Source organism: Gambusia affinis, linkage group LG08, assembly GCF_019740435.1.
Source record: "Gambusia affinis linkage group LG08, SWU_Gaff_1.0, whole genome shotgun sequence".
NCBI classification, from domain to species: Eukaryota; Metazoa; Chordata; class Actinopteri; order Cyprinodontiformes; family Poeciliidae; genus Gambusia; species Gambusia affinis.
In genome coordinates, this window is record NC_057875.1 from 30,007,360 (window position 1) to 30,020,748 (window position 13,389).

Sequence of the window (13,389 nt, forward strand, 5' to 3'; positions counted from 1 at the left end):
TGGATCAGGTATAATTTTTCCTGTCCTGGACTTAATTTTATGTATTGCCCTGTTGGCCTGCAAGCCCCACAGTTGACGGGCCAATAATCTATGGGGTTTATCACCCAGCTCAAAGTGTTTCTGCTCAATTTTAAACAAATGATCAAGCACTTGCCTGGACAGATCGGTGTTATATTCATATTTTTGAGCAAAAATGTTTTGTAAAGTCAGAGGGTCATTAGAGGACTTGTAGTTAAGATTCTAAGTGTGTTAATTCAGCCTCAATTCCTGCGAGGCGTTCTCACCTTTTGTTTTTCAGAAACTTTTCAAAAGAAATAATTTGGCTTCTGATCACAACTTTGAAAGTTTCTCATAAAGTAGAATCCGTAACCTCTTTTGTATCGTTAGTGTCTAAGAATTCAGAAATTTTATTGTCTAGGAATTTACAAAATGTCTCCTCTGATAGCAAGGATTGGTGGAAGCTGAGGGCCCAAATGAGAATCTGCTTAGGGCCCCCGAAAGGCTCGTGCCGGCCCTGTCAATGACTTGGTTCATTTCCTCTAATGAATTCAGGTTCCTCAAATCTCTTTCAAACACTTTCAAACACTTTGGAAATAAAAAATAAAAAAAAGTTACTCATGCAGATTTTTTTGTTTCCTGCTCTTTTGTCTTGTTTTGTGTGGGGGGAGCATGGGAAAGGAAAGGAGAGTGATGCATTATTCAGGTGTCAGCTGGGAGGATTTAGTCTGCTGGGAAAAGAAAGGAAGAAGAGCCTGACACGAAACAAACCCAATACATGAGTTGAGGCGACAGGTGCCTGGCCATGGCCGAGGCTCCTGTTCAAACCCAGATATCTGTATTAACGAGGCCCTGCTGCCCTGCCGCGGCAATGGGAAAGGTTCTCTTGACCCCTGTCCTTTTGTGTCTATACCATATATGTGTTGCCAGTTGCCACAAGGTTAATTTCGCTGATTTCACTCGTGTGTTTGAGGAGGAAAAACAAAAACTTCCACAGCGCTCCGATGTAAAGATGTAAAACAAAAAGATTTATTCCACAGTTTCTTGTGTTATCCTTTAAAAGAGCAGTCAAATCTTAAATAATCTCCACAAAACAAACTACGGTTGAAAAACCGTGTGGCTCTGTCGCTTTCTCACCTCTCTCTCCCCTCCGTTAACACTCAGGTCCCTCACCTCATTTGCATAAATTGCAAAGTGGCCAATGAAGTTATAAGGCATACAAACTTAAAATAAAACACTTATTCACAAATCATTATGAAATTAGCTACATGCAATATAATAATGCTTCCTAAACCTCAACAAATTCACTTATTAAATGACTAATTAAACAAATACGTTTTTACAGTAACTGAATATTTTCTACATTAACCTGGCCTCCACAATATATGTAGATATACTACATAGGCTTTTATTTTTTTTGGTTTTGCAATTGTGCAGGCGATTCATGACAGACAGTAGCATAAGTCTCTTTCATGCTTGTGGGAATGCTGGGGTGAGCCATCACCAGGCTTTAGCTCAGATCTGAGGAGCAGATATCAAGCTAGCCAGCGTTTCGTGCTTTACTTCAGTCTGCTGAAGCTCCAACAAACTCTTGGTCCATTAACCTGAATCCAGGCCCTCCAGGTCAGCTTTGTGAACACATTAAACACTCTGTTACCTCTGGGATGTCCATTTATGAAAAATCCACTTCCAGGGGTTAAGACAATCAGACACTCATACTGTCACTTCCCAGGCTGAGCTCTAACTCATCCTGTTGACTGGATGGAATTTAACAAGCGACAGCTGAGGCCCGGTGGGACACAGTCCCTTCCTAAATCATTAGTAATGACAGACTTTAGGCTACAGCTTGATGTCCCTTTTGACGTTTCGGTTCAGTTCTAAATAGAAATTAGAAAACTGCTGTAGAGCTTTGTTTTTTTTAGTTTTTTTGTTTTTTTTAGAGTGAACTGAATCTACCTTGAAGGTGAAGTGAACCCTGACTATCAGGGTGTAAATTTAACTTCTTTCACTGCAGGTACAGTTTCAGCCATTAAATGCATTACTGTACTACATAATATATTAAATGCATTACTACATAATATATTAAATGCATTACTACAAAATATATTAAATGCATTACTACAAAATATATTAAATGCATTACTACAAAATATATTAAATGCATTACTACAAAATATATTAAATGCATTACTACAAAATATATTAAATGCATTACTACAAAATATATTAAATGCATTACTACATGAGCGCCACAGGTTGGAATAAGATAAAAGTTAAACTGTTCTCATGTTTCATTTACACTGGTTACACCAGATTAGGGATAAAGTGGTGGATTTTACAAAGCTCAGAAGTTACATTATTGGCTGGTGTGTAGTTGCACTTAATTGTGTGTGCGTATATATATGGGTGTGTGTGTAAAATTAATTCCAGTTAAAGCAGTTCTGCACTTAAGGTTTCAGGGTATTAAAGTGTGGAACTTTTATATAAAAAAAACATTTTTTTACATATTTGTTAAAATGATCACCATGTTGTGACAGTATAATATGAAACAAACTGATCCTGGTCCTGCTGAAAGTTTCTCCATGCTAAAACAAAGTGGTTTTTCTCCACTGTTGCGTCATGCTTAAAGTGAGTGGTTACTGCAGTCAGTGACTCAAAGCAATTAGCTGCTCTTCCTTAGACAATATTTTACTGGTTACAAATAAATGATCAAATGACTCTGGTTGCATTGTATGCTCTAATAAATCCCCAAACAGGCCAAACCATGAGTTCATGCACTGGAGTCTGAACAACTGCACTTAAACTCCACACAGTTAAAAATGACACATTCTGCCACGTCAGAGAGTTCTGCTAATTATAACTTACAAAAACCAATTGTAGTGTTTCGGTTTGTGTATTTTTAGAGCGATATCGGCTGCTGGCTCCGTTCAGCTCTTATCCAGAGTGAGCCACTTCAATGTTTAGCCTCGGCATGAGCAGACGGTTCGTTCCCACCCAGAGGTTTCCAGGTCCGGCGCCGAGTGGCTGCTGTTGTCCATCAGTTCCACTGGAGAGGCTCGGCATTAATCGATTAAAGACGCACCGATGACAACAGCTGGAAAGGGATCATCGGAATTCTTGGGATTATAAACCTGATTTTAGAGCTTTTAACTTCAGCTTGCCCTCATTGTTGGTGTGTAATGAAGCCTAAGCCCCCCTGAGACCCATCAACCGCTGACCTGAACACAGGTCAACAACCAGAGAAAGGGAAACTGAAACGCGAGACAGTGAGGGTGGGCTCTGTGTGTGTGTAAGGACAATAAAAAAAAGGATATTCCATCACAAAGAGTTGAGATGGAACTCTTATTTGAAGAGTGTGTGTGTGTGTGTGGGTGCGTGGGGGTGTGTGTGTGTGTGTGTGTGTGTTTACGGAGTGTATTATTATCTCCTGACTGAACCTGCAGCAGCGTGTGCGTCAGGATGACAGATAGTATCATTACAAGGCACTGCGTGTCCTCAAACCGTCTCCCTTTGGCAAACAGCAGCACACCTTCCTGCTCCGCGTCAGCCAGGAAACACGGGCGGCTCTAACAGAAGGCGCTTCATTCAGCCATGCTGTCATTATGAGGGGAGAAAATGCTGCAGAGAAAGTTACAGAAAATAGCTCTGTGCACTTGTCCTTTTGCTTTGTTCCGCTTCCTTAGAGTGAGTCTCAAAACATCCGTGTTTATTTACATTTCTTTTCGAGCTTCACTTTGTGTTTTTCCTTTAAGGCAGTGAAACCAGCAGCCGCAGCAGCAGCAGCTATAAAACCATTGCCTCCAGGCATAAAAATTGACAACAGTAGCCAGTAAGGAGTGGTTAGGGTTATGGTTATGATCACTATTATTGCTTCTTGTCATTTCCAGTGGTGACATAAAAACTTTGCTTGCACAGCAGTAGAGCAGCCAAAGGCATGTTGGAAGGTTTTACCTTCAGCTTTTATGGGTCAAAAATCTGAAACAAACGTCCAGAAAACTGCCAAGCTGCTTTAAGTCAAGGCTAAAGCTGCTCTGGAACCGTAACAACGGGAACATTGACCAACATGTTTGCTGTGTAACAATATTAATGATAGCATTTGACAAAATGTAATGTTTGTCTTTAGCTGCGTTTCCATTATCCGTAGAAATGGACAAATTGAAATCAGGAAAATACATTTGCTGAGTGGAAACAAGCCAAAAGAGACATTTTTCAATAGAAACTTTAAAACTTTGTATTGTTACGATACAGTGGTTTCTTTTGGCCTTATTGAAATAGGTGTATTTTGTAAAACTGCAACGGAAACACGTTGTTTGAATCACACAAGTCACGCAATCAGCAGCCGGATGTTACTACGGAAACGACAAAGAAGACGACAGGAAGTGGTTGGAAGGTGATGGTTTGTTTTTGTTTTTCGGGCAGCTGGCTCCACTTGTGTGATGTATTGATGATGTTTTTATATTTTAACAATATAAAGCATTGAAATGCCTTGTTGCGAAAACAGAATATAGAAATAAACTTGATTGATTGATTGAGGTTTATATTCCTTTGTTGAACTGTCAGACCACTGGTCTCAAACTGCAGTCCTGGAGACCTGGTGTCCTGCATTTTTAGATGTGCCTGTCCTGCATCATCTGAACAGAATAATTAGGCCATTAATGCTCTGGAGAACTGATCTACACAAGGAGGAGGTCATTAATCCATTTCACTCCAGTGTTTCGTACCTGTGGCCCTTCAGGACTGGAGTTTGAGACCCCTCTGTGTCAGAGTGACTTTTCTGCACGAAAAGTCACTCATGTGATTCAAACCAAATTCAGTTTTGTTTGGACTTATGAACTGGGAGAGGTTTTATATGCATTAAACACCTTTTCATTGCCTTTGTAATTGAGCACAGCCGACATCGGAGGCTTGAAAAGCAGCGTGGTGAAAGTCCTGAGTGTGTCAGGTTGAATAATTTCAAACAGCTCCAGGCTGAGAGTGTAAAAAGCAGCTGTGCTGAGGCAGAAATGACGCTTCCCAGACATAATGCTGCACGCTGAGCGCCGGGCCCCGTGGAGGTGAGGGGAGCCAGCGGCGCCATGAGGTTCTGCTACTGTGCGTGAGTCACGGGGTGACAGCTGGATCCTGCAGAATCAGACTGTGGAGTTTCCATTTCCTGTCCTCTCATGTGTGTCTGAAACTGTAGCTGTTTTCCTTCGTCAGGAATTCTTTCTCAAATGCAGTTTTTTTTTTTTTAAATGAGAATAACATTTATGTGTCCGAGGTAGTGAAATGTTTATTAGCTCCCATTTTCATTTTTCGAGTCAAATTGAGTTTGGATGTGGAAAAGACTCAACCAAGCTGAGTTCATGAACTGAAAGTCATCAGTCAAAGGTAAAAACAAAACAAAACAAAAAAAAAGCTCTCGACTGCAAATAAAGATATTCATGACAGGACAAATTCCACAGCAGGGATTTTTGCTGAGTATGGAAACAACATGAACTCATGGCTTTTAGATTAAAACCTTTGATCAGCCAGAATGTCTTCCATTACAAAGACATTATGGAGAAATATAACGGCGTAGGCATACATCCTGACATGATATGCAGTTGTATAGCGGTGAGGTAGACACAGTGGACCCAGGTTTACAGAATGAGATGATGACTTAATGAAGAATAACACAAAACAATCCAGGCAGCACAGGTGAGCAGAAGGCTAGGAGCTCAGAACTGGTAGCAACTAGAATGCAACGAGAGACAATGACTTTTGATGTCTGGATAGACGAGGACCCGACAAGGAAGAAGGTGGGTAATCAGGGGAACAAGACACAGCTGGGACAACAGACAGGACAACACGGAGACCCAACTGACACAAGAACCAAAATAAACACACAGAAAAGTCCAATCCTCTTACATCCAGCTCCTGGGACAGAACAATACATATTCATTTCACTAGACAAGGCTTCAGAAAGGTTTTACTGAAAACTAAAAATCCCTTGTTATCCTTTTACAAATAAAGGTTTCACAAATCACCAGCTATCTTTCACAGAATCAGTAAGTAACTCCAGTTTTCACGATTCCACAGATGCGGAAAATCAACAGGTCCCCACTTTTTTACGCAAAAGCATAATTGTGAATTTATTGGTCATTTTCTGCAAAAACGACTGAAAACATTATTTGTAGGTGGTAGTATTTTGAACTTCCACGTCTCTGCTGCCTGAGCTTTACTTTATGTCAAGTTAAAGTATGTGATATTGTGAATAACATAAATGTAACATCTTAAAAGAATGGTCACGTGTCTGTTTTGCTTGGTATTTCTACATCATTTTTCGTTTGACTCTAAATTTTCTAAGTTGTTTAATTAGAAAAATATATATATGTAAAAAATCAGCACTATGAAATTTGTGATTTTGACTTCAAAAGTTGTAGTTTTTGGTTTTCACAAAAGTACAAATAAAGATTTTCTGAATCTCAGACTGGGTTTTAAGTAATTTTGGTTCCCTGTAGAATCAGTTTAAGAATTAATCATTTTCAAAACTGGGATGTTTTTTTGACTCAAAAAAATAAATAAATCACTAACTACTTTTGAACTAATAAATAAATAAAAACACAACAAATTGTAGAAATGTAGTGGAGTAAAATTTGAAAGTATGAATGAATGATAAATTATCTATGTATCTATCTTAGAGTACATAAAAACTTTACTTCAGTAACAAAGTACTTGTTCTTTGCTACATTCCATCGCTGCATATTAGAAGCAATTGTTAAAATCCAGTCCCACCGTCCAGCACGCTTTGGAAATAAAAGTCTCTTCATCATCTTGCAGTCTCAGTCAGACAATATTAAAACCATGAAGAAGAAACATAAAGAGTGACTCTGTCTGTTTTATTGACGGCAAATCAGGATAAGTGATAGTAAAATGCTTTTCACAGCAGCGTGCTGTTAAAGGGAATGATGCTCATATTTGATTTCCCTGCAGATGGATTAGACTAGTTGGATAATTCTGATTCTGAAGATATTTTGAACATGTGCAGGTGTGTGAAACCAAGAGATTTCCTCAACAAGAGCATCCTACTCACCAGACTTCAGTTTAGACTTTGTTCTAAACTCATTATCTCTTAGCTGACAATGATTGGTCAGAAATTGTCCTGCAGCAGTCTCTGCCTTTTTTTAAGTTGTTTACCAGGCAGCACAAAGAATGGAGTGACCAGCAGGATGTAAATGATCTGGAAACGGTTTTCCTGTTAGCCGTTAATGAAGTTAAACCTGCTGTCTGCTTAACTTCCCATCACTGCTACACTACAGTTTACTTCACAGCTTTTAATGAGGTAAAACTTAATGTGATTATCTCAAATCTAATCAAATTTGCTCATAAAAGAGGCGTGCTGTGGTGGCGTAGGGGATAGCACAACCCACATTTGGAGGCCTTGAGTCCTCGACGCGGCCGTCGCGGGTTCGATTCCCGGACCCGGCCGACACTTGCCGCATATCTTCCCCCCTTTCCTGTCAGCCTGCTGTCATATAAAGGTCACTAGAGCCCACAAAAAGACCCACTGGTGGAAAAACAAAAGAATTTGCTCATAGAGCACATTTAGAAAGAGTCTTTGATCAAAGTGCTGTACAATAATGAGAGAAGAGAGAAGAGATTAGAAAAAACCCCAGAGATCACAGAACAAGAAGCAAAAACACACAAAACATTTGACATAAAAAAAACTTGAAAGCAAATGAGTTAAGTTTTAACAGAACAAAGTCAGCGATTTATGAAACCTTTGTGAAATATGTAAAAAGCAAAAAGAAATGGCTTTTGTAAAAAAAAATATATATAAGCATCTTATCATGAGACGAGTATTGATTGTCAAACATGAAGAACTCTAAATTGATTACAGATTCTTAGGGTTCTAAGAATTTGATCAATTTAGATCAGGGGTGTCAAACTGCAGTCCTCAAGGGCCGCTGTCCTGCAACTTTTAGATATGCCTCTGCTGCACCACACCTGAATAGAATAATTAGGTCATTAGCAAGGCTCTGGAGAACTGGTCTACACAAGGAGGAGGTAATTAAGCCATTTCATTCCAGTGTTTTGTACCTGTGGCACATCTAAAAACTGCAGGACACCGGCCCTTGAGGACTGGAGCTTGACACCCCTGATTTAGATTGTTGTGATTTGTGAAAGCTTAAATCCTGTCCTGCTCTTCAGAGCCTGACATCATGTAGAGATAAAAGAATTAATCAGATTGATTAATCAATTATTGAAATAATCGTCAACTACAGCTTACAGATTCTGAAAGAACAAGACACATTGTGCATCAGATATAAAAACCTGGCCTGTCTGTAAATATGTTCCACCCAGAAGAGTGGCAGCTTCAGCTTCACCGGGTTCAAATGCCTAGAAAAACATCTAGCATTATGAATCTTCTGCTCATTATTAATCAGTTAACCAAAAAGAGATCAACAGTCCTACACTGTACTGACTGACTGTGAGCAGAAGGGCCTGAGCTCTTCATGTGTTGATGTCAGACGTTTAGCTTTAAGCTCACTAAAATAACACTTTTATTGCATTTTAAATAATATAATGTTCAGTTTTTGAATTAGAAGAGGAATTTAACTATGTGTTTACTTGATATTTTTCAATATTGTACAAAATAAACTTAAGTGGATGAAAGAAAAATCTGCACAATCTGGCTAGTTTTTTGTTTTCATGATTAATTGATTAGTCGTCAGAATAATCAATACAATACAGCTCTTATATTGAGTAATAAGAGAAACACTGAGATTAAACTACATGCAGGAATTTATCAAATGTGAGTTTGACTGATCTTGTTGAGGATGAGAAAGGAAACAGGTTGAAATGTGTTTCCTTTCAGCTATGTTGAAAGAAAAAACTCTTCATGGAGTGTTTCTCTGCTTTGTTCCAAGCCAGGATTTAAATGTGTCAAGAAGACCACAGCCCACCAGAGAAGCTTCCTGTCGCACTCACCACGTGGAAGACGGCGGCGTCCTGAGCCGTCCTGAGAACCATCTGGGGCTGGAGGCCGGACTGGAGGTAGGAGCCCTGAGCCGAGACGGTGCAGCCTCCACTACGGCGAGGGAACGGAGAGGAGCGTTAGCATCAGACACAGGAGATTCCTGCTGGGAGGCACCTGCTGTTTGCGTTAGCAGCTCGTCACCTCTCACTCACTTTCTACTGCTGTAAAACTCCAGCATTATTCTAACTCATCCCACCCATCACTGTTCCTCTGTCAGGTGATGACACACAGACGAGCTTAGGTTCACATTCATGGCAAGTCTAGCGTGACGTGCAGAGATGCCGCGAGCCAAAAGGAGAACCGCGTTTGGACCCTCACCTCACGAAGGAGCGCAGCGGCCGGATGCTGCTGATGACCGGGTCCTCATTGTAGGTGAACGGCACGGGCGCCGGGCGCTCCACCGCATCCACCGTCAGCTTCACCGGCTGCTCCGAGGGGACGGCGTGTGTGTGTGGTGGTGTCTTACAGGTCAGCATGGAGAACGACAGGCTGAGGGCGGAACAGTGCAGAGGTTTTCTGTTAGCTGTTAGCAAAGGATTCTAAACACAGTGTTGTTTTCCTGCTGTGAACAATGAATTAACTATGTTACCTTTAGTTGCTATAAAGATGCTGTATACATATCAAAAATGACTTCAAATAAATTTGACTTTGTGTTTAAACACCTTGAAATTGGGCCTCTGTCTCTTTAAGAAGCTCCTGTTCTTTCTGAAACTCTGCCTTCACAACGTGGCTCCTCTATTAACACAGCAGAAACATTTCATCAGATCTACTCTTCTTCCTCACCCTTAAGCTGTAATGATGTAGATAAGTTGGTAAATGATTTTCAGTCTAAAGTTTCAGATTTCATTGATTCCATTGCCCCAATTAAAATGAAGGTTGTGTCTGGCAAGAAGAAATCTCCATGGAGAAATGCACAAATAGTTAGATCTGCAAGACAACTCTGCCGTAGGGCAGAACGAAGTAAAACTCAACTTCACGTTCATTATGACATCTATAAAGAAAAACTACGTTACTATCATTTAACACTCAAACATGCAAGACAGGCCTTCTTTGCAGATGTCATAAACAAAAACATTAATAATGCTCCAGCTTTATTAGCAACAGTTGACAGACTCACAAATCCTCCTATCACGTTACCACCTGAATTTCAGTCTATTGCCGCCTGCAACCAGTTTTCCAGTTTCTTTTCAGAGAAAATTCAAAAAATCAGAGGATTAATCTGCACATCCACTATAAAGTCAGTACTAACACTGTGCCCAAACAAAACAAATGCAGGAAAAATGACCCAATTTCAACTACTTAATTATAAAACCCTAGAGGAAATTATAAGTCAACTCAGCTCCAGTTCCTGCTGTCTGGATGTTCTACCCTCACATTTCTTTAAGAAAGTTCTGCCTGTTGTTGCTACTGATCTGATCCAAATAGTAACTCATCGCTCTCATCAGGCGTTTTCCCCCAGGCTTTGAAAACAGCAGTAATCAAACCACTTATAAAAAAGAACAATCTAGACAAATCACTACTGCAGAATTACAGGCCGACCTCTGACCTCTGACCTCCCATTCATCAGTAAATTTACTGAAAAAGCTTCAACAGTTAAATAGCTTCCGAACTAAACCAACCGCTGTTACTCCTTCCTTCCATTTAACTGGTTTCCATGGTTACCACAGCACAGAAGCTGCCCTCGTAAAAGTGTTCAATGATATCCATGTAAAGATGGACTATGTGAGAACCACAGTGCTGGTTCTGTTGGACCTCAGTGTTGACCATGACATATTACTGAATGGACTGGAGAGTTGGGTCGGACTCTCCGGTCCAGTGCTTAACTGGTCTGAATCTTACATAAAGAACAGGGATTTCTTTGTTTCAATTGGAAACTTCTCATCAAAGAGGTCAAAGGTCACATGTGGGATACCCCAAGGTTCAATCCTAGGACCTTTCTTATTCAATATTTATATGCTCCCACTGGCTCAAGTTATAACAAGAAATAATATTAGCTACCATAACTATGCAGATGACACACAGCTCTACATTATGATGTCACCAGGTCTGTTTTGATTGTTGATTCTATGTTGCATTGTGTTTTTGTGTTTGATTTGATGTAAAGCATTTTGAAATGCCTTGCTGCTGAAATGTGCTATACAAATAAAGTTTGTATAGCACATTTTGATTTGATTTAATAAGCCTCTCACATTAAGCAATCAATTAATTTCATTATAAATTCAAATGATTATGGTGATTAATTGGAGGGCAACTTTGTTTACAGGAACGTCATAATCTACTTTATTTATCATTTTGGGTGTAGATGTTTTTTTTTTGCCATTTTATTTATTGTTATTTATCTTCCAGTTCCAGTGTTAAGTGATCTCTAAAAAGGTTTTTTGGTCTTTTAGAGGGAGATCTTGTATTATTATGCAATTATCTGAATGTTACTTGAAATTGATTGGGAAACAACAATATTGTTGTTTAAAGCAACAATTACTGTGAGTATTTATTTATTGTCCAACAAAATTTGCTATCATGACAGGCCTACCCTTTATCAACGTTTTTACCAGCGTTTCACTGAGAAGTAGCTCCTATGATGAGCTCAGCTAATGCTCAATTCCACCAACTGTCTGCTAATTTAATGCTGGCTAGTCTGAAGGAGTTGAGTGGGGAGTCACAGAGGGAGGGCTGCTCTGTGAGGCAGAAGCTTGGAAACTGCAGCTCAGAGGAGAAACTATGTCTTGAAAGTGGCTCTAAGTTCACCTAGGCCAGGGGTCTCAAACTCCAGTCCTCGAGGGCTGCAGTCCTGCAGTTTTTAGATGTGCCACAGGTACAAAACCCTGGAATGAAATGGCTTAATTACCTCCACCTTGTGTAGATCAGTTCTCCAGAGCCTTAATTATTTTATTCAGGTGTGGTGCAGTAGAGGCACATCTAAAAGTTGCAGGACTGCAGCCCTTGAGGACTGGAGTTTGAGACCCCTGACCTAGGTGTTTCACACAGCTGAATGGTTGCCATGGGAGATTAAAGGATTTCTCAAACATGCATGAAAGAATCAAAGCAACACTTCACGTCTAATTTTGATGAAGGAATGCCAGTCAATTTTACATAATGCTGCCCCTTTAAGAAAAAGAAGTATAAAAAAGAACAAAAGGAAAGCTTAGAGTGTATACAGGAAGAAAGAAAGAAAGGAAGGAAGAAGGAAAGAAAGAGAGAAAAAAAGAAATGGAAACCAGAATTTTGTTTAGTGAAACATTACTGACCTTTGGATCTTGCAGCTTGCCTTCCCTACAGTCACCACTTGTTTGTTTCCAGTGTCCAAAAAGGCTCCTCGGATAGTCAACATGGTGTTACCAGACTTTGGACCAAATATGGGAAAGATGTCGTAGATCACAGGGTCCTGGATAAATAGAGGGGAAAGAAAGAGTTTATTACAGGCTGCAGTAATTAGGCGCAACCTTCATTTGCAGCAGATCAGACAGGAAATGAGACAGAGAGAGAATGGAGCAGAGGTTCAGTCTGGAAATAGAACCTCTACACTGTGCACAGCTCAGGTGCAACTTCTGTTTCGATACTGGAAATACATTCAAATCAGATGAACAATAAAATATTGCAGACTGTGTACACCAGTGAAAGGTTTTAAAGCCCAAAGAATGAGGCAGCGATCATGTGATGGACTGTAGGCTTTATTTTTTAAACTAACACGTCTTTTCCTCTGAGGTTTATGGCGCCTATGTTTCTGCTGTAATCACACCAATGTAGGCTCTATTTACACAGAAGAGGACATCTGAAGCAAAATTGGTCGCACTGATTTTAAAAATGCAAGCCGCATTATTCAGATTAAATTGTAGAGAAAATTTGGTAGTTTTCCTTCCATTCTTTTGTTGGTTTGCCGCATGAAATACCTAAAATGTGTTTTGGAAGTTCTGCCTTTTATTGGAATAAACTGTCAGAAATGGCTACGGCTTTTGTAATGTACTATATAATCTGCATTGTGGATAATTATATGCAGTAAAATCTTAAGTGAAAGATGAGAACATGGCCCTCATTTGGAGTCTCTCTCTTCACTTCAATACAAAACAAAATCTATTCAGAGAGAAAAAAAACATCTTACCACAAATTTGAAGCCCTCGAGTTTGGCCACCGCGTGGCCACTGGTGACCTTCACCAAGTGTCCGGATGGAGTGAAGTTCCCACTGAACGACGGGGAACACTGCATCTCAGTCCATCTGCTCCCGACCCCCCAAACAACACACAGACCAGGCATTATTCACCACCACAGCACCCAGCATTTAGCCTAATTCAATGATCATGCAGTACCCAGCAGGAATGCACAAAGACTTCATCTTTATGTGGCATGGTGAAGGCCATGGTTTTTTAAAAATTTCCTGTAATGAAGCTGTTTGGCG

The 13,389-nt window shown here is 40.0% G+C and overlaps 1 protein-coding gene across 1 annotated transcript in view; it reads right to left on the reverse strand.

Moving 5' to 3' along the window:
* met (MET proto-oncogene, receptor tyrosine kinase) overlaps nucleotides 1-13,389 on the reverse strand; it is a 106,588-nt gene that overhangs the window by 46,406 nt on the left and 46,793 nt on the right. The window contains exons 7-10 of the mRNA XM_044125753.1: nucleotides 13,095-13,209; nucleotides 12,244-12,380; nucleotides 9,317-9,487; nucleotides 8,950-9,049 (exon numbers count right to left, since the gene is read on the reverse strand). Coding sequence (XP_043981688.1) covers nucleotides 8,950-9,049; nucleotides 9,317-9,487; nucleotides 12,244-12,380; nucleotides 13,095-13,209 — 523 coding nt within the window. The remainder of the gene's footprint in view (nucleotides 1-8,949; nucleotides 9,050-9,316; nucleotides 9,488-12,243; nucleotides 12,381-13,094; nucleotides 13,210-13,389) is intronic.